This window comes from Rissa tridactyla, chromosome 1, assembly GCF_028500815.1.
Source record: "Rissa tridactyla isolate bRisTri1 chromosome 1, bRisTri1.patW.cur.20221130, whole genome shotgun sequence".
NCBI lineage: Eukaryota > Metazoa > Chordata > Aves > Charadriiformes > Laridae > Rissa > Rissa tridactyla.
In genome coordinates this window covers 140239735-140264098 of record NC_071466.1, presented here as the reverse complement: position 1 = coordinate 140264098, position 24364 = coordinate 140239735, and the positions used below count along the sequence as shown (strand labels likewise).

Below are 24364 nucleotides of genomic sequence, written 5' to 3'. Positions count from 1 at the left end.
AGCAGGATCTAACAAAGTTGGATGACTGTTCACTATGTTTTATCTTCAGAGAAAAATAAAAAGCAGGACAGTCTTGTGTGAAAGACTAAAATTTTCCATGGAACCACCTGAATTGTTTGTATTCCTTTCCCAGTTTTACACTGTGACAAGACTGTAGACTGTCTAAGATAACATGCTTACTGAAAACTGTTTCTTGAAGTACAAAGTGCATCAAAAAATAACAAAAAAATAATTAGAATATGGTGATAAATATAACTAAATTAACCACATCACTATTGCTAGATTATAAATCTGTATCATCCAAAAAGACAGATGTCTTTTATCCCTATTTTCAAATAGGAGAATAGGACAGGCTTTTATCCCTATTTTCAAAAAGGAAGCGGAGGTGGTCCATAAAAAGAGTAGCATATGAGAGGTGCAGTCAGCTCCTTTAAAATAAGGCATCACATCATCGGCACAACTTGACCATAGGAAGTTCCATCCAAATATGAGGAGGAACTTCTTCACTTTGAGGGTGGCAGAGCACTGGCACAGGCTGCCCAGAGAGGTGGTGGAGTCTCGTCTCTGGAGACATTCAAAACCTGCCTGGACGCGTTCCTGTGCAACCTGCTCTAGGTGACCCTGCTCTGGCAGGGGGGTTGGACTAGATATCTCCAGAGGTCCCTTCCAACCCCTACCATTCTGTGATTCTGTGTGATTCCTCGTAAGATTGGAGTAGTGATGAAACTGTGTTTTGAGAACAAGCTTCTGTGTGGAGTACCTGCTACCTCCAAGAGATGACCTCATACCTCAGTTCCTCCCTTGCTGTGAGCACTGACCGACAGTCCCTCGCCTGTCTCGTGGAAATTGTAGTTAATGTGAAGCAGAGTAGTTGCTGAGTTAATACCTTGGAGACTTCTATTCCTCTGTAAACTTTGGTTGGGATTGGGCAATAAGTTTTAAAGCTGCTGGGGAGGAAGACACAAACCAAGAAACACATGCACACAAATACACAAACAGGTACAAACAGAGGATATTCCAAGAGAAGTTACATTAAATATTTGTTTATTTTTTTCTTTAACAGAAAAAAGGTACTCCACATATAGCCAAAATCAGTAATTTTAAAATAGTAAGATATAGATTTTTTTCAAAACGTGTAGTATGTGAAACTCATCAGCCTAGTTGCAGACTAGATTGCAAAATGTTTAGTTCTTTGTGCAAAATAGATGCTCATGAAGCATGGAGCTTTTTTCCCAGTAAATAATAGATTATTACACAATGGAGTTATGTAAACATACAAGAGCTGGAGAGGATGCTAGTAACAAAGTACATACACTTTTTTCAATTATCAGTGGTTGTATCTGTCAGATGGTGCATTTTCACAGCTAGCAGCACGCTACACTATCTTATGAAGTTAAGAGCACAATTAAAGTAAGTGTGGAGAAATTTCAGATACTGTAAGTGCAGAGTAATCTTGACATAGTTTGAGGTCTTCCAATCACATTTTTCTACTGTTTATAATGCCTCTCCTCCTGCAGATGCTATGTGAAAGAACTAAATAAATATCCAATGAGCAATTAAGACCTGGATCCTGCAAACATGCACACGATGAAGTATTATTGTTCAGAATACGGAAACTAGCTTGCAACCACTTAAGTCAACAGAGCTATGCCATTGCATATTCATTAAGGACAAAGCATAACATGTTTTCTGTTCATAGATCAAGAAATAAACCCTACACTGCTGAAGCAACTCGGAATTCATCAATGAAATTCAAGGAGTGTAGAGTCTTGGGTTTTAGAATATTATTCTTACAGAGCACAGTCTTTCTGTAAGTGCAGAAACTCATCTTTCTGTAAGTGCTTGGCACTCAGGGAAAGAAATGATGACACTAGGTTTGATTTTCTTTGGCTTCAACAGGAGTTGAAGAGGATTGCCCTGACTGCCATATCGATATTTTCGTATGAATACTTGTAGTTACCTATTCAAAATCACTCCTTGCCATTACCCCACAGCATTACCTACAATTTTATTTATTTCCATAAATAATCATACTAATAAATGCATTCACTGAAATATAAAAAAACAAGAATGTTAAAGGTATTGAATTATTAGAACTACTTGAAAGCTGTTTTGAACGTAGCTACAGAATGGAATTTGAAGAGCAAAAAGAAAGGTTTTTCTAAAGTTGCGGTCAGTTCATGAACAGGTTGCAACAGCATTATGTCAGCCTACAGAATCACACTGGTTATTCTGATTCCAAAGCACTGAAGGTGAGTTTATGGAATGAATATTTTCCATTAATGTGTGTTGCCCACTTTAAATCTCAGTCTCAGCACTGCAATTTTACAAGATTAAGCTTAATCTGGAAGCCAGAATGTGCTTCCTTTCGTTAAATTTATTAAATTGAACTGAATTCTAGGAAGAGTTTTGTAATATAATTTATTATATTTTATCAGCTTCACTTAAAAGCAGTACTTTCTGTAAGTTTATAATAGTACTTTCCAACTGCTTCTAATATTCCAGGGATGCTGTTGTAGTACCTGACAGCAGTATATTTCCCAGATAGGTAACAAAGCCCTTATGTATTTCTCAGTGTCAGACATATTGATAGCAATGATGGGTTACAAGTTGCCAGTGGGCTAGAAGCTTAAAAAAGACTGAGTCAGTGTTTATACTCATGGCCAGTTATTACCATGCTACTGTGCAATAGCTTTCTTAAAAATGATTTTTTCTAGAGCAGAAATCACACTAGAACAGGGAAATTCCTTTACTCCAATCAACAGTCTTCAGAAAAGAGTGGGTTTCATTGTCTGAAGACTTCTAATTCTCATAGGATGTGACAAAAGTATTATTTCACAGTGCATTTCCTTCAAGGAAATCCTGAACAGGGTTAATAGGGATTAACCTTTTATATTATGAACTGGTACATAAACCTTAATTACTTGTGCTGCCTAATTGGCATAAATATGCCAGACAAGCCCAGTTCATCGTTCTTTGGGCTTATACAACAAAAAATTGAAATGGAAGATAAAGATAAGTTAAAATGGACAAAATAAAAAGGGGTAGAAAAAAACAAAACTGAAAAATGCCCCCCTTCCTTTAAATGTGATCGGGGCTTTTCAGGAAATTAAACACTGGGACTATTAGATTCAGATAGAAAACAGATGATGTTATGCATAGAAATACTACAGCAGATTCAATGGCTAAGCAGCAGAGACATATGTGAATAATCAATGAAGTATTTCTGGAAAGAACCTTTTATGTTTTTAATACTTAACACTTCATAACTGAGCCTAATAGGCAGAATAAAAAGAAGGCAGCACAAAATAGAACTAGTAGGGTGAATATTTTTCCAGACACTAGTCCTTTTAGGCCCTCTTTCCCCCTTTTCCACAGTACCCAATCTTCCTCCATTGACTAATGTTCATTTACCTTCCTTCTCTAAAAATTTTGCTAACCTTACAGGTCAGTAAACTAGATAGCTGACTTTCAGAGTCCATTACTGTACCACTATTACCATTTAGAGAAAATTCTGTAAGTGCAGAGTAGACATTTTCTTCATGAACAAAAAGTTCAAAATAAGAGACATAAATATACAAGTTTGTTTTCCAACGTTGTCTCTTCTGCTTACCAAGGTTCATATATTAAATTAAATTGTATATGGCACATGAAGACATCTAGTGGCTGAATGTTAACACTATTTAGCAATAACTACAAAGAAGATTATGTTTTCAAATTTGTACAAAGCCAGAACTGGAGAAATCAAATTTATTTGTATGACCTATGAATTCAGTCTTCATTTCAAATGCTCAAATAATCATAATTTGTGGCAATTATAGTCTTGAGAGCTACGCTGTGGTTTGCCAATTTAATAGCATTTGCTTACCACTTTTTCAAGCAACAAAAGGCATACACCAACATGTAATACCACAGAGTTAAAAACATTTATAAAATTATTTACAAGTCACCAAGAATATATGCAATTTAATTTCTAGTATAGTCAATATTTTAGGTATCCAAACATTCTCTTTTTCTTCATTCTTCCTTCCCCCCTTTCTCTCCCTACAATTTTCCCTCTTAATTTCCTGTCCTGTTCTTTGTATATCAAGGGAAAAAAAAAAAAAGCAAACATTGGAGAGCAATATGGAATGGATCTTAATGGATTACGGTAATTAAATGGTTTTGCTCATTTCTAATAGTAAGCATATGTATTAAAAACAGTTTGAATTCACATAGTCTTTGATTAGGCATCCATTTCTCTTGTGTAGGCAGTTGTTGGGTGTTATATTTTCAAAAGTCATTTGATAGCCTGAAACTTTTTATTTACAAAATAATTGGAAGCAGATTTTTAGGAATTGCATGTAATTTAATTGAATGCACAATCAAATGAAAAACACATCTATGTTTTATTCTAGTAACAATTGTTCTATAGTACCATCTGGTTATGGAAAGAAAATAATCATATAAATTATTTAACAACTTTTGCTTCCTGTCAGGTTGAAAAATGTTGTCTATGAATGCAGAAGGAAAATTGAAGCATTGCACAATGTAAATATCAAATTAAATTCACTGAAATACTTCATTAGAAAACTTTATAAAAAGTGTTGTGAAAAGATTTTTATATGCAGAAATAGAGGAAAAGAAATAATGCAAAAAATATATGCATTTGTAAAAACATTTATTTGATTGAACACTGGTTAATGCCTTATGAGAGCATTTAGGACACTAATTCACATTTATCACATTAAATCTAATATGAAATTAATTTTGCAATGTATTTTACCTTTCTTTCATTCATGTCATCATTTTGGCCTTCATATTCACCCTAGAGAAAAAAAAAATAACTCATGTAAAAATAGATAAAATTTAATAAACATTTTTTCAGCTATTCCTACATTGTTGATTTTAATTTTAGGTCACAATTTGAAATGTAGTTATGTAAGAGTTTTCGTACTAGAATCACACACAGAATATATTTTCATTTTCCCAGGCAATAAACATTAATGTCTGTGCGTTATTGAGTGATACCATCAGAGAACTAGATTTTTAATAGTATATACGTACATCATGAAGCGGGTATGCTGCATCATAAACATTGTTTGCTATTAATGTGCCAATACCTAAACGAAAAAAAAAATTAAGATGGTCAACAGTTAGGCAAAGTTAAACAGAAAAGATTATTACAGATTTCACTTTGTGACATTACAAAGCTGTATTACTGAAAATATTCAAACTCATGTCAAGATGAGTATACACCAGCCTAGAAGTACCTGGCTATGGAAAACCTGTTTTCACAGAAAACCTCTTTTCCATACAGTGCTTTTTCTTGGGTGAACTAGTATGGTACAAAGACTGTTTTGACCACTTTCTCATCCTCATAGCAGAGGCACGTGACTGAGCATCTGTGAAGTTCTTCTTGAAGCTTGACAATGATCAGAACCATGGATCCCCACTGACACACCCAAACAATAAAAAAAAAAACCACTTTCACAGAAGTTTGTGATTGAAGAAACCCTTACTCTCTGGTGACTAATATTAGATCAGGTCTTGTTTTCACTAAACCAAGCACTGGGTTTTCCACCCTTCCTCATATCAATACATAAGGCCATCCTTCTGAGTTTGAAAAAAAGCTTCTTTGTTGGCAGGAGTTAAATCAGTTTGTGCTTGCCAAATTCATGATTATGCTGGAAACCTGGATGAACCGGGACAAAAACTGCTGAATCGTAAAGGCTGCAACCAGGAAGTCTGGTTAAGACTAGTAGTTTATTCCAGGCGTCTTTGCTCTTGATGTCCAGTAAAAAGGAACCTGCTAGCTTGTCTTTAGGGGTGAAAAAAATTGCATAGTCAAATTACACAACTATCATTTTGAAATGTTAGGGAAAAGCCCTCTGGTCAGAGATGCTAGATAGGCATTACCTTTACATTTCTTCCTTGGTACAAAGAAAAATACTCTTACTACTACATGCATTAATGGAATCAGGAAATCTTCATGTTTGGATCATGTCAAGTCCTCTGTTGAAAGCATTTCATGTTTGGAAAGTTTACAATGGTTCAGAATTATGCTAGAAGAAAATATGTCATCCTTGTATAATATTGTAGAATTGGAATAAGACTCAGCAGATGTAAAAATCAAGAAGCAAATGTGTTTGAATTGTTGTTACTTTCCTCCTGTTATATTATGAAGCATATGTTTATGAAAACCAAAGACTGCACTACGTACTCCCAACACCACTGCCCTATCTCTTGTGGAAAATAAGCAATGAAATCTGAAAATAAAAAAAAAAAAACACAACAAAACAAAACAACAGAATAAACCAAGGATGCTTAAAGAAATCTTTTAAACCACTTACGATGAGTCATTTTAAGTCTTAAGACCACTCAGAAGGAAAACCTTGGTGACACATGAAGCATAGGACTTTTGGTGGAGGCTCTCAGAAGACCAAAACAATTAGTGAATTTAGGCAAAACATGATGCATAATCATGTTTTGGTTATGGGCCATAAAGATGGGAAGGACAGGAGGGTTAAAATATTTGCTTCATGTCAGATGGGATCCTGAGGTGACCTGATCTTGAAGTGGTTCAGCCTGTATTTTCACATTACAGCAAAAAAGAAAAGGGCTGAAAAATCACTACTAGTGCTTTGATCTCTAATGCCGGCTTTTTTTATACTGTAAACAAGAACAAGCTATTAAAATAGAGAAAACTTTTAAGTAAGAGGCAAAAAGACCCCATTGGTAAAGTGCTCTTTCCCTCCCTACTTCCACCCTTGTAGGATGGATTGCTTCTTGCAAGCTTTCTCTCGGTCCAACAACTTTCAACAGGTTATACACAGTCTCTCTGGTTCCCTTGGGAAAGTGTCAGCTCTGGGGGCTGGCTTTTTGTCAACAGGCTTAGCGTCCCTGCTGCACTTCAGGCTTCTTGCTTTGTATACCTTACGCTGCCTTGTCTGGAAAATCCTGCACTCTAGAGACATCTACTTGCACAGGTTCCACAGCTCCAAGGAAAGCATGGTCTCCCCTGTCTCCAGGAGGGTTTCCTGGATGCCAGCTGGAGCAATCCAGCAAAATAAGGTAGCATTCCTTTCTACTGCCCCACCAAAGCATTTGAACAGATCAAAACATAGAACAACACAGAGCAAACAGTGAACAAAATGGACACCAGCTGAACAATGTTTTAGAAATGAAGAATGCCTGACATATTTTCAACCATCTTTTCATTTTTCTAAAGCAAACAGTGTAATAATCATAAATTTAAATGTTTTGTTTTGTTTTCTTTTGCTTTGCTTTGGTTTGCTTTGTTTTCCTGAGCAAAGCCAAGTATTTTCGGTTGAAAAAAGACAAATTATTTTGTTTGGGGTTTCTTTTTCATTTAATTTGAAAAAAAAAAAAATAAATATCTATTTCAGGAAGACCTAAATGAATCTATTTTCCACTCCAGCTGCTGGACCAAAGAAATCTATTACTACAGCTTCACTGCACAAAGTTACACCAAGACTGTGCAGGAATCTGTTGCTACAGCACAGTTATTCTTTGCAAGTACATTACCCTAGGACATTGCGATCTGCACATAAGTAGTCAAGCTTACAGAAGGACTTCCAGAAAACATGCCAGACAAGGAGCACTATCACTTCTTCACCACCAGGAAGATTTGTGTCGTGGTATCACAATGGATGAAAGAAAAGGGTACAGAAAAGAGAATAAGTACTCCTGTACTTATGTATTGAACCTCAAGAAAACAAAAGCTCCAAATATTTCAGGAATACCCCAAAAGTATCACACAGTCTCTTCAAAACAGTCATAGTTAAGTCATATATTTCACTATGCAGTTCATGGACATAATTGTTAAAGCTGCAGTAATAAAAATAACCTGGAAAGATGTATTATTCTATTGAAATGGCAAGAAAAATCTGCTCCTGGAAGAAATAATAATACATATTGTAGTTGACATCTGAATTTTCAAAAGCAGATCATATAATAATCAAATCCAATTTTATAACAGCTCATGAAATGCAAGTTCCTGCACCTGTAGAAATGAAAAGCAAGCTCCCATTACTATGTCCTATCCAAACCATGGGCCAGAAAGCCTGATTTTATTCCTCAGAAAAAGACATTTGTTTCAATCTCTATTTTTTGTGGAAATGTGCCAGCATACTTTTGTGTCCTGCTAGAAAAATAAATATTCTGTGAGATACTTAAACAATTCCTTTCAAAACAACATATATAATTATCTTCCCTCTTTCTTACCCATGTTGTTTCTGGCCTTTGTAGATGTGCGCTTCAAAATTTCACGTACCTGTGGAAAAGAACAGTGATATAACACACAAGTTGTCTTTTAGCATTATTTTCATCACGGAGCTAGTAATAAAACAAAACTTTAAATTAAGAGGCTTCTGTAGAGTTTATTTGCACATACATTTAAATCATATGTTTCACTCATACATAAATGCATGACTTGAGGCTTCTAGTTAACACTTAACAATGCTATGGCAGCTCCTAGTAGTGGGTTATCTGCCCTAACATTTGTAGGCTAAGTCCTGCTGCGTCGTGTCCTTGTAAAACCATATGAAGTATAAAGACTTCAGGTAGAATGAGAATTTTACACTAAAGAAAATCAGAACAAAATCTGACTTCATAAAAAAAACATTTAGCTTTCATATTTGGAAGTATAACATTAAGGTGCACATAAACTGATCAGTAAGTATGCTGTATCTATGAAATCCAAGTGAGTATGGATGAACACAGCATGTTAGGGAAGAGTTGGCATGGCATACCTAAAGAGAAATTTTGCCTCACCAACCGGCTGGAGACCTAGCAGGATATCAGGAACATGATACAAGGTTTCTCACCAAAGACTGCTGCAGCTAGGAAGTTACTATAGGACTGCAGAGGAGGTCCTTTTATGCAGTAAAAACTAGTTAAAGATTAGGAAGCAAGGCTTAATAGCAACTTTGCAATAGCAATGGAGAGGAGTCAGTAGCAGTGTTTCCCCACATAGCATCACCTACTCTGGAACCACTGGGCAGCTCCAGAAGGGTATTTCTTACATACTTGTGACTGCTCAGTGTTTTCCAGGAACAGGGAAATGCATAAACTGATGAAATTGGCAAAGTAGTCACTAACACTCACTATTAAAACAAATCCCATTCAGCATAAGAAGTCAACGATATGTTACTTTTCTTTACTTACTATTCGGCTGCGGGTAGCATTGTCAAAAAAGGTGTCTTTGTCTTTAATGTTGTACCTAAAATGTTGAGGGAAAAAAAAATCAGTTATGTTTTCAGACATGGTAGTAATAGTAAGATAACATATAAGATTGTGATTTAGAATTCATTTAGAAACCACAGCAAGTAAGAAAAACAGATGTTTAAAGGAAATATAGATTAAACAGTACAGCATAATAGACTGTGCTATTTAAGACCTAGTCATTCCGAGTTCTGCCTGGATTGCAATGATGGTGGGCGTAAAAATGAAAAAATATTAACTAATGTAAAATGCCCTTCAGATAAAGGGAGCTTGTCTATTGTTTACACAAGATGACCATTTAATATTTTCCTCCCTCAACACTATAACAGTCTGAGGTTACGTTATTAGGTTTCAACTAGCCTAATACAGATGTTCATTACTCTTTTCCAGGTGACCAACCAGTCAACATTTCACTTGCTTTCAAATAACCATTCCACTGGAATAATGCATTCCCTTAAACTTTAAAATCGTCGTATGTGAAATTAGCCTTCCCAGTTTATTCCCCTCAATCAATTTGACTTGTATTCAGTATTAATTAAAATTGTCAGAGAGGACAATAAATGATATGGTGGGTCATTAAATTTATTACTGATTTTTATTTATCAGACATAAATACAAGGAGACACCCATGAGGAAAAAAGGAGTGTTTAATGTCAAACCGGGCCCAGAAGTATTATTCTGAGTGAAAGGGCAGGTGTCAAGAATTCCTTATCTGTATATTATTAACCAAGTTTTAATTACTATAATAAATCTATCAAAAGGAAAAATATTATCGGATTTCTACTACCTCTTTCTTTTTTTAAAACAGGCAGTAATATCCTTAACCAAATAATCAGGAATAAGGTGCTAGGATTTTTATACTTCAAGCTAAAAACAAAGATATTTTATTTGTTGTACTGCTTCCAGTTCCTTATTCAGCAGAAGAAAGTAGAACACTGGCAGAAAATCTCTGCAACGTAGATTTCTGTTAATCCACTGAAACTGAACTCAGTGCCAGTCCGTGTTCATTTACTTGGCCTTCAATAAATTTAGTTTTATGCAGACATATGCTTTCATCACTTGGAACTATTATCCAGGAATAATCTGACAACTTGGATATTTCCTCAGGATTTCCAGAAATACTCAATGAATTTCTGAATTTTAATTGAAATGTTGGCAGAAAAAAATGACAACACTAATATGATAAATTATAGCTTTCTTCATTGCTCATCGCAATTTAAAGTACTCACAAATATATTTTCTCTCTGGAAAATGGGTAAGACAAGCTTTTCATATTGGTATTTTCTTGTTGTGGCACCTGGGGTTGCAGAGGCTCAGTCAATTTGCACCATATTTCATTTAATGTTTTGAGTATTCCCACTTCCTCTGTGATTTCATACATCTGAGAAAATAAAACATTGTATATGAGCATGTCACTTCCAAAAAACCACTAAAATGCAAAAAAAGAATTTGCTCTGCACGTATGTTTAAATCTGTAACTAAAATAAGTGCCTTCTCTGAAGATATATTCCCATATAACAGCAAGCACCTGAATCCATAAGAGTTTCAGTTCCAAAAAGATATTCTTGCCCTTCACAAGCTACTTTCAGAAGAAAACTCAGTTCAGAATTGTTAATACAAGAAACATCCTTACTATCTAAACTAGGAGGTGCAGGGAGATGACAGAAAGGCAGAGTAATTATTTTGACTTTGTAACTGGGAACAGAGGGAGCCGAAAAAGCAAGAAGGGCCTTTACCTATTGCCAATTATACTGCCCCAGCAGAATAAATTATTCTTAGGTAATATTGCTAGTATGGTCTGACAGCATATGTTCACATGCCACTAGAAGCGAGGATGCCAGACTCATGGCTATGTGGCATTTTTAAGTGCAAGGACCTAGCTTTTACTGATTCAGGCTGATATGTGTTAGGGAGCTTCCCAGAGATATGAAGGTATATTCTTCTAAAACACAGACAACCTTACCAAACATGAGTTTATGTCCTCCTCACAGACATTTCTTCCAGCCCTTCCACCAGCTTTGTTGCCCTCCTCTGGATGCATTCAAGGACCTGAACATCCTTCTTAAATTGTGGGGCCCAGAACTGCACACAGTTCTCAAGGTGAGGACTCACCAACACTGTATGCAGTGGGATAATCACCTCTGTTGTCCGTCTGATTATACTGTGTTTGATGCACCCCAGGATGTGGTTTGCTCTCTTGGCTGCCAGGGCACACTGCTGACTCATATTGAGACTGCTGTCAACTGGCACCTCCAGGTCCCTTTCTGCAGGGCTTCTCTCCAGCCACTCCTCTCCCAGTTTATACTTGTGACCAGTGTTACTCCATCCCAGTTGCAGAATCCAGCATTTTTTCTTGTTGAATTTCATGCTATTGAAAATTGCCCAATACTCCAATCAATCTAGATACATCACTAAGACCTCTTATCCCATAAGAGAGTCAACAGCACCTCCCAGTCTAGTATCATCAGCAAACTTGTTAAGTGTGAATTTAACTCCTGCGTCCAGATCATTGATAAATATTTTGAACAGATCTGGCCATAGAACTGAGCCCTGAGGAACACTACTGGTGACTGGTTGACAGCCAGACATAGGCCCCATTCACAACAACCCTTTGAGACCTGCTGAACACCACTGGTGACTGTTCACCAGCCGAATGCAGCCCCATTCACTACAATGTTTTAAGCGGTGCCGTTCAACGAGTTCTTCACACAGCACACCATGTCCCTGCCTATCTCACAGTTGGACAGCTTGTCCAGAAGGATACTGTGAGGGACTCTACCAAAACCTTTACTAAAATCCAGAAAAAAATTACATCCACCATCTTCCCAACATCCACTAGGCAGGTAACCTTATCGTAGAAGGATATAAAATTAGTTAGACAGGACTTTCCCTTTGTGAAACCATGTTGACTATGCCCAATGATTGCATTGTCTTCAGTTGCCTTTCAGTAGCACTCAGTATGATCTTCTCCATAATTTTTCCAGGTACTGAGGTCAGACTAACAAGTCTGTAGTTTCCAGGGTCTTCCCTCTCACCCTTCTTGTAAATTGTAATAATGCTGGCTAGCTTCCAGTCAGCAAGGACCTCCCCAGACTCCCAAGACCTTTGGTAGATGATTGATAGGGATCCTGCTTTAATATCCACTAACTTCTTCAGTGTTCTGGGATGAATCCCATAAGGCCTCAGAGACTTACATTCAGCTGAAACAGATAGACCCTTACAAATTCAGTATCCACAAATGGAAAGTCACTCTTCCCGCAGTTGTGGTCCGCTGACTCAGAGGACCGGGCAGCCCAAGGACTATCATTAATATTAAAGACTGAGGAAAAAAAAGCAGTGAAGGCCTCCACTTTTTCTTCATCCCTATTCGTCATCTGACCATCTTCAGCAAGTATTGGTCCAATATTTTCCTTAGACTGTCTTTTCTATTAACATACTTCAAAAAGCCTTTTTGTTGTCTGACACAACACAGGCCAGTTTCAACTCTAGCTGAGCTTTGGCCTTTTGTGTTTTCTCCCTGAATATGTGAACCACATCTCTGTAATCTTCCTGCAAAGCCTGACCTTGCTTCCAGAGGTGGTACAATTTCTTTTTCTTCTTGAGTTCCATGAGGAGTTCCCTGTTCAGCCAAACTGGTCTTCTGCCCAGTTTGCTTGACTTGCAACATGCTGGAATTGCCTGCTTCTGTGCTTTTAAAAGGTGGTTCTTAAAAACTGACCAGCATTCATGGATCCCTAACCCCTCAAAAATGGATTCCCATGGAAAAATGCTAATTAGCTCCCTGAGTAATTTACAATTTGCTGTCTTGAAATCTAGAGTAACAACTCTGCTGATCTTTTTTCTCATTACACGGAAAATTTTAAACTCAACCATTTTGTGATCACTGTGGCCAAGACAGCCACCTACCATCACATCTCCCATTAGTCCTTCTCTATTCACAAATACCAAGTCTAGGAGGACATCTTTCCTAGTTGGCTCACTGAATACTTGTGGCAAGATATTATCTTCAACACACTTCAGGAATTTCTCAAACTTACTTGTTACAGCAGCACCATATTCCCAGTTAATGTCTGGGAAGTTGAAATCTCCCAGGACAAGGCTATCAATCCAGAAATTTCTCCTGATTGCCTACAGAATAATTCATCAGTGCTATCACCTTGTCTGGGCAATCAATAGTAGACACCCACAACAACATCTGCTTTGCTGTCCATCCCCCTAATCCTCACCCAGAGGCTCTCAACCATACCATCTCTAACTGCAAGGGCTGTACAGTCCAACTCGTCCCTTACATGTGATACAACTCCTCCACCTTGCCTGCCCTGCCTATCCTTCCTGAACAGCCTATAGTCCTCCAACCCAGCACTCCAGCCGTGGGACTCGTTCCACCAAGTCTCACTAATACCAGAGACATCATAGCTCTGGGAATGGACCAACGCTTCCGGTTGGTTCTGTTTGTTTCTCATACTCATATTTGAGTGTGGCCCATGCTTACTCATCAAAAATAACTGTATTGTCATATTCAGAAGTATACATATAGTTAAAATTGCTCAAAAAGTACCTTTTCCCAGCATGTCATTTGTCCTGAAAAATGATTTAAGACTGAATATTTGAAAAAAAATTTTTGCAACCAATTCATCATGTTTAGAAACAGATACTTTCCACTGAAAATACTTTGTTTATGGTTTCATTGGATGTTTGAGTAAATAAAAATATGATCACAGAAAATACCTAATATGCCTTGAAAACAACCTTTTGTCAAAACAAAAATAGAATTTCCTTTTTAGTGGTTACTGGCTGAATTTTTCCGTCTGTATTGTCAAATCCCCAAAATACAAGATTTCAGTTTTTCAAAATGGATTTTTGTTTTCTTTACTGAAAATTTCTCTACCAACTGTCTTTAACTGCAAAAACTTAAGACATGAACATAGTTTTCCTGTCATGCTTGCTTTCTGGTTGTGTACTGGTAGTGCAACTGATGAGTATCACTAACTGAAAGCACAGGGCAGTTCCGACGACTTCAGTGGAGTTGTTAGCCAACACGCTAAATCATTGCAGGACCACAAATTTTGAGATCAGCTCCTCAGAATTTACAATGTTTGCCAGCAACTCTGCTGAAAGGTCTAGATATTCTCAGCTACTATGACTGTAAAGAAGAGAGCGAGCCAAAGCTTTAATGACAGAGGGCAAGTCTGAATTCACTAAGTCATTGATACCACCAGAACAGACTCTCTCAGCATCCCCAGACTTTACAGAAAACTTACAGCAATAACCAACTATCATACTATCTCCCATACTGCACCTCAACTTTGAGGAAAGTTCCTTGACAAAAATCCAAATAGCTACTGCCTTTTCAGCTTTCAGAGCCCTCCTTAAAACTCACCACTGTCATCACTCTTCTGAAAACAGTCTGTCAGCCAGCTGCCTCTGTGGCCTTTGAAATCCCCTTTGAAAATCCCATCTTAAATGTGACTCTGAATACTAAATCATCTCAAAATAATTAGTAATGTGAAAGAATAAGCCTGGCAGTTCATTTGCTCTGATTTTGAAATAAAGTAACTCTATGGGCTTCTAAACATTATCTACTATTCTGATCCACCCTTCTCCAGCCATACATCTAGTTGATAGAAGATGGAAGATACTTACCTTTTTAGTGGGCATTTTTATTTTAAGGAGTTCTGCTTCTCGACTAAGTACTTGCCAAGGTGCATGTATACGGACAAAACTCAATCCTTGGCTCTTATTCTGAAACATAAAATAGTAAACCAATGTATTTCAATATTATTGAACAGAATATAGTAATAAGGTTTCAAGATGTCAACTCCAACTAAATCATGCAAGAGTAGGCAATCACAGTGAATAACCAACTTCTGTTACAACTGGCTTAAGAGTGACTTTTCTTCAAAACTGTTTCTTCTAATGCTCTAAAATCCATTAATACGCTGCCTACAGTCTAGCAGTGAAGACTGAAGGCTACAGTTCCAGATATGGAATCATGTAAACCAGAAACTCCCAAGCTACAGCTTCCAAACTCAGATATTTTGTAACTCATCTGACTTCATTAGTGGGCTTTTGAGTCCACCTGAATCAACAAAGAAAAAACATTTTTTCTGCTCTGGGTGGGCTTTGCGTTAGGTTCCCATTTTCAGTTTTGCCCAACTATTTCCTGGACACTTTATCAGACTAGTTGTTGCTTACAGCAGATCAGGCCCAACATTTACTGCTCTAAATATCTGCAGTTGGAGTACCAACCCTAAACAAAATGTTCAAATTTAACTTCTGAAGAGAGACATGAGCCTAATATTTATGTAAAAACTGTTTATGCTGTGCAGAGGCAGATGACTACACAAGAGGGTTTCTGTACACTCAGTTTGCTGCGATCTGGGCTGTTGAGAGGATGCTGCCCCAGTAGCACATCTGAGCTACACAAAGGCACTCTAAGATCAGAAAGCAACACCTCTGGAAAAAGCATGAAAATGAAATGTAGGTGTGTTGATACAGAATTTTCCTCAATGCACACAAATAAATTATATCAGTAAATTATCCAGATAGATGCTTATTGTGGAAATGAAGGGACTAAAAGTTGGGAGGGATACTAGAAAGAGGATATGAGGACATATTTTGGGAAGGGAATGGGAGTGGACAGAAGGAGACTTTAAAGGCTTGATTAATGCTAAGATTAATGATCTTCGTGTAGCATTTCAGGGCTTTGGTGCTAGGGCATACTGTCACTTTTCATTTTCCCACCCATATGTGTGTAAGGATCAGGACAGTCCCCTCCCTTCAGGGAAGCATGAACCTCTACTTGCACTCCCTCACGTATATCCTGAAAATCGCAGGGTATCCAACTTGATGAAAAGCATAGCAGGGTTACATGTGGGGCATAAATGCAAAACCCGGGTGCCCCACCAGTAAGTAGCTGCCTGTTATATGTACAAACAGTTGCATATGTCTAGAGAGAGAATGTTAACGGACATAGCTTAATGTTACTATAATCAACAAGCAGCATAATTCAACAAAGCTGGGAACATAGATCGTATCCATGGAAACTTAGCATCCTCTGTTGGAAATGTACTCCAGGAAAGTTCTATTTCTCAAAAGTTTTGAGTTAAGAGAACTTTTAAACAGAAATATGATTAACAGTCTAAACGTATGTCTGAATCTAAAAGACTATTGTAGCACTTTTGCCTCAGAAAAAAACTCTCCTCTCAGCCACAATGCTATTTTTTATGGCTTTGCATACAATTTATATCAATTTCCAAATAAAGCTGTTTCATATCACAGTGGTATCAGCATTTTAGAACCAGTATTTAATCTTTTCAAAGTGTATAAATGCTTACAACTTCATGTAAACACAAAAAAATTGCATTTGCTGAATGTTTCATAATGCTTCCTGATTTCAAAAAAAAAAAAAAAGAGTTATTTGGAAATCCTACTATTCTTATTGCAATCATTTTGCTCTTATTTCCCATATAGCTGCAATATGAACTATAACGATCCCTACATCACTTTCAGCTACCATTTCTTCAGTGGACCGATGTTATTTTAAAGAGCAGAATGGGCTGCAGAATCTCTCTCTCATCAGACCTCTGGGGAAGCCAGCTTTAAGAGAAGGAAGTAAAAATTTACTGAGCATGAGCAGATGTTCTGGTAATCATTTGCTAAAATGTATTAATAACAGATGAGAGTTTAAATTTCAGTGGGTGAAGATCAGGAGGCTTCTTCTCAGCTTTAGCTAAAATCAGGTTTGTGTCCTCTATCTGGGGGACTATATTCCACATTGGCAAGAGGAGGGACAGTCTGATCTAATTGGTTGTTTCCAGCTCAGGCTCATATGACTACACAGATTGCAAATAAAATCACTCAGATAATTTGAGAGAGAAGACCAGATGAAGAATATGACCTTTGTATGCTTGAACAAAAATATGTTGGAAAGTTGTACTGTTCGCGAAATGATAACAGATGCTGAGGAATCAGAGCCTTAAAAGTCTTTAAAAACCTTAAAAATCACCCCACAATAGGAAACTGAGATCATTTTAACAAAGACTGCGACAAAGTAAATAAAGTCGGGAAAACAGGACTAGGTGATTCCTGGTGCATGGTAAACAAAATATGCAAAACAAAAGACTGCTGAATATTTATCTTAGGATTACTAGAACCACGTTTCCCACTTCTTCCTATACTTTCCTAACATTAAAATTAATCAAAGAAATTTAAAATAAATTTTAAATCATCAATCTCATATCTCAAGGGATAAACCATACACCTAGTTTTCTACTGAGACACCAAAATAAAAACCTATGCTAGCTACTGCTCTGGTAAGGCTCCTTTCTCCACTTTTCAAGCCTTCACCTGCAGTAGTTCCAGTTGCCTGATTGCATGCCCTTTTTGTCATTATGACAACTGGCGAAGATCCGTTCAAGTTAACTTATTCCCAGAGTGCTTATTGTATTGCAAACATTCTACCAAAAGTTAGAACTTGTTTTTCTCATTGCCAGAGTGGATTTATAACTGTCTGCCAGAGACATCCAAAAAGTGGTGTCATTTGGTTAATCACCTGAAATGATCAAGGTGCATGTGTTCATGAATAATATTTGCTGTAACGAAATGCTGTCAGTCTTCTATTTTGAATACTCACAGTCACTATTGCTTATTCATTGTACTCTAGATGTATCACTAAAGCTAACATGTTGTGCTGGCTAATGTTATTTTTGTCTGACCATTCACTTGTTATTTAATACAGCCATCCTTAATCAAGTCCTTTTTCACTTACAGCTGATGTCCCACAGGACTTTATTCTTGTTCTATGTCTATATCATTGCACCCCCTCATTATATTACTCAAATGACTAAGCATTGCGATGCAGATGACAAACAGATTTGTTGCTTTCATGATCTTTTCTTCATCAAATCTGTATTCCATATTACAGAGTTCCTCCAATAAGTTTCAAGAGTGGAAGTTTTTCAATAAGTTGGTTATGAATTATTCAAGATGTATTTATATCTTGGCTTCTTTTCTGGTTTGTAAAACTGAATTGGGCCTTCCCATTTCAGCAGGAAAATTCAGCATTAAAGTCAAATGGAAGAAAATCTGGAAGGTCTGGTTTGCTTTTCAATCAGCACATGAAGAAAAATATATCAGATATTTCTTTTAGTCTATCATGTATTCATAGCAGTTTAAAACAGGACTTTAACAGCAGCCTATATTGCATTTTTTTCTGTCTTACAGCGGAAATGTATAGGCTGAATAAAATTCCAGTTTCTCCAAAGAGACTTTTTCTATCTTTCACGCCATAACAGTAAAATACGTTAGTAAGTTTCAACTGCAAGTCTAAGATTTATTGCAAACTTATCATCATCAAGGCCATAGCAGAAAAATATGTATTATAACTACAAAAGCTCTTATATAGATGTATATAAAGAATGTACTCCTATCAATTACAATTTGACTAGTGAAAACTGAAAAAGTGATTATTCTTTTTGGTTAAAAGATGAAGGTTCTACATGGCTAGACAAGCATAATAGCTAGACTAAGTAGAAAAGTTCTCTCTCCCCAAAAAATGAGATTTGTCATTGAACTTAGGTTTCCACAGAAGTCAGATATCAAGTTTGAGAAGTTTGTCATTCTAAAGTTAGCGGCACATCCATATTTCAATTTGACTATTACAACCATAACATGGAATATTTTTGAACCGCTATAACACAATTACCATGCTTTTATTAATCTATTCCAGTTCACAGTTTCTCAATTCCAGATCTTGCAGGGACAGGCCACATACTGAGGAGATGCTCTGTGAAGCATTCTCTATTGCAACAGGAGTTTGTGAAGAAGTTCTGTTGCTCCATAAAAGCATGGCATGTAAAAGGTGGTCAAAAATCTTTGTCCAGCTCAAAGATTTTTCAGTGTGACATTATTTTCTCTGGGCAATTTGACTCCCACCTTACCTCATCCAGACAACCCATTTGTCATGTGTCATGTCACCTCAAGATGAAGTTTTCTCAACAGTTTATTTAGACATCTCTAATATAAGCTAGAGCAAATTGATGCTAAAGGCATCATATTTGTCAGTCACAGTCAAGACAACAAAAAGGGCAAAACCAATACTTATCCTCTGGTACAGCCACAGACTTTTTTGTGGTTAGCATATTGCTCCTATCAATCCTCTAAATACAAAATTCACTGCTAAATGCTATATTTTAGTAAGTCTTTCTCATTATTTCTTCATCACTCATCCCTCATCCTATATTAAAGAAATATAGTTGTATATAATGTACAATTAAAGGAAATCAGTTATTTTAAAATACTTGTCCAAAGAAATAGATTTCTGCTGTGTATCTTAGTAGGAAGAAAGAAAACACTGACAGAAAGAATCTGCACAGAAGTGATTAACTACTGTCTAAGGGAGACCAAGGGAACTGCTAATCTGTTTTATGATTTAAAAAAAATATACATAGGAAATGGAAAGGCATGAGTTATAGAACCTGAAGCATGTAAACTTCCTTCTTAAAAAGACAAACTATCTTGGCCTTAAAGATTTTATCCTTCTGTGATTATTAAATAGACAGAAAAATACCAGACACATACAGACAGAAAGTTTCTAATGACTTCAGTTAATATAATCAGACATCTCTTGCTGACATTGGTAATACCAGCCACACTAGGAAAGCAACGAGGCAGTTTGTAGGGAGGAAAGACAGGTCCCAGTAGCTCAGTAAAAGTAATCATCTTCCTATTTATTCCATCACCAAATGAGTCAGTCACGTCTGCAAATGCAATTGTTCAAAATTAACATCTAGTCTCCTGATACCAGCCCTGGAAATTGAGGCAAATAACAATGAAAGTGCAGATAAAATGCAATTTCATGTTACTAGCACAGAACTCTGGTCAGATACGTTTTACAAAAGCCAAGCCAAATACTGAGCTGTTGGCCCCCTGCACAGGTAGCACGTGATGGAATGACACGGCATTGCCAGATTCAGACAGTAACTGTGAAAGCGTCTATGTTTTGTGCCAAATGTATTGAATCTCTATTTATACAAGGATTGGTGTTTTGCCGATCTTAACGTTTTGTATCCAAGATACAAAATCAGTTTATCTAAAATCATAGATAAACTGATTCTTCAAAGTATGTGTCAGTTACATTATATAAAGGAAAGAAAGTGCACTAGTTCAGGTGAGACATCAAGACCCGGAACGTCTTGATATGGAGATGTCTGTCCAGAACAATTCCCTACTCATGTTACGTATGTAATTGTAGGCAAGTAATTTAATTCTTTGTCACTGATTAAATGAAGATAATGGAACTTCCCTCTATGAAAAGACATTTGTAAAGATAAATACATTACAGATAAAGAGGTGCTCAAATAATACAGTAAGAGTGTATGGCTATAGACAGTAGCCATACTACGCATCTTATAATTTTCACATTTTACCTTCAAAAACTGTAGTCCTTTTACTTTTTGCCAAACTTCCCCTTTTCTATTTTCATTATTTCTCTGATGTATGGATCTACCTTACTCTATGGCTGTATAGTGCCTAGCATAATGGGATCTTCATTAATGACTGCAGATTCTCTTGCAACAGTGTTACAGATAATTAGCAGCAATCCTCGAGAGCTCCAGAAAGTTGTCCCACTCCTGAGAGAAAACCAGTCACACGTAGCACAAGTGTAAAGATGCAAAGCACAGGCTTATTCACTGATGGCAAAGGTAAACTCCATCCAGTTCACAGTTAGGCTTATTTTCAGCGGCTCAACAAAGACGAAGCAGACATGCTCAAGTCCAAATTTCAGACCTTAAGAAAAGCTGCAATAATTTACACATTTTGACAGTTTTCCTTTCTCTTTCTTCATTTATACCAACAGTGACAGTGTTAATGTCCTGTTTATTTTACTCTCTTAACTCCCACCTCTGAACATAAACAGTTAAAGAATATACTAGTGTGTATAAGCAAAGAACAGAACACCTTGGAATGAAAGTTCTGACCAAAACACTTTAAAAGAAACTATATAACCTTAATTCCTTAGATAAACCATTGTGGAATGAAACAGTTGACTTTGCACATCCTTTGCAATGTTTCTTCATGGCATTGCTACCTTTCCAACCAAAATCTTCCCACTCATCTATAGACAGAAACTGTCTCTGAATAGAAGATGATACAGGAAGCCTGAAAACACAGGCGTGCTTCCCCTGAAGAAGATGGAAATATTTAATGGCACACAACAGAATGAAAATGAGCTGTTAGAAACTCAAGCACAAATGTAGAATAGATTGTTAAGTCTGCCAAATACAAAAAAGGCACAGACCTCTGCATTACTGCAGCACTCAAGGCAGAACCTATATGGAGGTGAGTAACAAGCATGTCAGGATTGTTATTCATTTTTAATTCTTTCCCAATGCATATTTTGGATTTCAAAATTAATGCATTTTCCTGATTATTTTCCAAATATTTACCTATGGCCTTTAATTACAACAGCCTGAAAAATGTAACTTTGAAATATAAAGCAAAATCTCCCCTGTTTGTTTACAGTAACTTTATCAGCAAATTTCTCCTATGTCAATGACACGCATTTCTTGCTACAAAAGCATATCACAATTTCAATAGATCTTCTGAGACTGAAGAATACCAGAAATAATAATAAAATGCAAAAGGGAAAAAAACCCACCCAAATCAGACTTCCTCAAAGAGGAAGGGAGGAGTGTGTCTACCCTACCACCTCCTGTATTTTGGCAGTGGGAATGGAAAAACACGTAATCAGCTGTCCTGGATACATTCAGTGCCAAATTAGCTAGCAAATAAGCCAATATTCTGTAAAATACATCATATCAGACTTGATTATCAATAATAAAATCAACAAATTTCTTGAGGCCAAAGAGTTAACATTAAAAAGGGCAAAATGTAATTCCTCTTGAGGGAATGAGACGCGGTAATCTGCACAGATATTTATACCCTAAACCATTTTCCAGATGAAGCAGCAAGATCATGGAAGTCAATCTTTAGACCAGATAACAGGCATGTTACCAGTAGGGGTATTAATGGAATTGAGACTGAACCCTCACTCCGGCAGACTCAATCTAAAGAAAAAATATTTGGATGGAAAAAAAAGGAGTGGTTAGGATATCAAAGTGAAAAACAGAGGAATGGCACCTTAAATAGTGCTTCATCAGCCAATACTTGATTGGGCGTATTAACAAACAAGCAAATAAAGGGATGATTTAATTTTTTGTTGAAAGATTTTCAATTTCAATTCAATCTTGGAAAAAAAAATTGAAGGGTTTACTTTTCTTTAATTTAAAAGTGTTAACCGATGGTACAAATGTATACGTTTACTAGGTATTCTAATCATATGCTACAGGCCTTTCCAGGTTGGTGTCTCCCTTTGAGGTCTCTCCCCAAAGATCAGTAGCAGTTAAGAGGAAGGTTGGCTGTATTTGCAGAGGCTTGACTGGAAGGGGATGAAGATGAAGACTCTCAAACTGTTCTGGTTGGCTTGTTTTCTGGTGGGGAATTCAAAACCTCCTTGGACAGTTAGAGCTTCACTATAAGCAGGGAGAGATGGGGAAGAAGCACTGGCAGTCGCACAGTAACATCATGTGACACATTTAGGATAAGGCAACAGGTCCTGGGGTGGATAAATAATTGGTTAACCAACAGGAAACAGTGGGTAGGAGAAGATCCTGCACCACTGAAAAAAAAGTCATCTAAGGGGTTTTGCAGAGTCAGCACTGTACAACATCATCATAAGTGGCCTGGAAAAAGAGATAAGCAATGAGAAGACAAACTGTGCTGATGAAGTTTTTCAGGGTAGCAACAATAACAGAAGACTGTGAAAAATCGTACAAGAGCTTTATAAGAGTAAGAGACTGAACAATGGCAAATGGCGTTAAATGTAAATACAAATAAAGCAATATGCATAGGTTAAAACCAGTTTCGCATATAACATGCTGGGCTCTGAACTGACCTACACCAGTCAGTAATGACATCTTGGGGTTGCAATAGAAAGTTCCTTGAAAATATCAGCTCAGTATTTTGCAAGAGCCAAGAAGTAATTCAACCATTACATTCCATTAGGATAGGAATAGAGACTTAGAAAAAAATATTATTTAAACATAGCAATCCATGCTGTATCCACATCTTGAACTAAATGTCTCCCTGTCTCCTCACCTCCAAAGAGATAAATTAGGCTGCAAATGAATTCAGAGGTTCAGATCACCATAAAAGCCTTGCTATGACAAGCTATATAGGAATCACTGAGTAGACTGAGAGCCTCCGTTCTGGGAAAGAGCAATCTTAAGGAAGACGTTGTAGAAGTGTATAAAAACATGTGTGATAAGGAGAGAGAGTGTGAATGGACTGCCTACTGTCTCTTTTGGGGCAAGAACTGAAGGCCCTCAGACAAAGCCAGACTAAGCTGTTGGAAGCCAGACTCAAAATAAAGAAAAGGTCACAGATATCAATGCAGTGGGTAGTAGTACTTCTGTCTTGCCAAAAGACTATGTGGGTGCAAAAAAATCTATGATGTTTCAAGAAGAAACTATACTAGACTTTGGAAGAGAGATCCATGGAAAGTTCCTAGATAGACGAACTACATCAAGTGGGGGAAATTACCTGACCTGAAAGTAGCTGTCATCAGTAGATATAGTAAAAGTGTCATAAAAGTTTGTACTGTTCCTATTCTTTCCTAAATATTTTACCATTGCAACTGTTAAATACACAGTACTATGTTGATGGACTGTCTCAAATGATAGGATGATTTTATGGTAATATACCAGATCTAATAGGAGAGATTTTAGTATCGGACCTCCTACTTCTTACTATCAGCTCTTCTTGTATGAACTGCATAGCCAAAAAATACACAGTAAGCAATCTAACTGCCTCACCCTTGGACAGACTGTAGGCTGCTACGATTCACTATTGTCATGAAAGCCACGTGCATGCCACGCAAAAAAGGGGCTGTTAACAGCTCTCTGTTTAGTGGTGGAGCGGAACAGGGATGATGAAGGTGTCTCAGTAGGTGCTCACATCATGCCTGGGTTCCCCACCATATCGCACTCTGCAGCACCTCAAGTCTAGAGAATAATGGGGACCCAAGAGCTGTCATTAGTTCGCAATCTCACATATCTTCAGATCATGCTACAATTTG

At 37.0% G+C, this 24364-nt stretch overlaps 1 protein-coding gene across 1 annotated transcript in view; it reads right to left on the bottom strand.

Moving 5' to 3' along the window:
- ANO2 (anoctamin 2) overlaps nucleotides 1-24364 on the bottom strand; it is a 190129-nt gene that overhangs the window by 131258 nt on the left and 34507 nt on the right. The window contains exons 4-9 of the mRNA XM_054213085.1: nucleotides 14869-14967; nucleotides 10455-10606; nucleotides 9169-9223; nucleotides 8227-8275; nucleotides 5047-5102; nucleotides 4766-4807 (exon numbers count right to left, since the gene is read on the bottom strand). Coding sequence (XP_054069060.1) covers nucleotides 4766-4807; nucleotides 5047-5102; nucleotides 8227-8275; nucleotides 9169-9223; nucleotides 10455-10606; nucleotides 14869-14967 — 453 coding nt within the window. The remainder of the gene's footprint in view (nucleotides 1-4765; nucleotides 4808-5046; nucleotides 5103-8226; nucleotides 8276-9168; nucleotides 9224-10454; nucleotides 10607-14868; nucleotides 14968-24364) is intronic.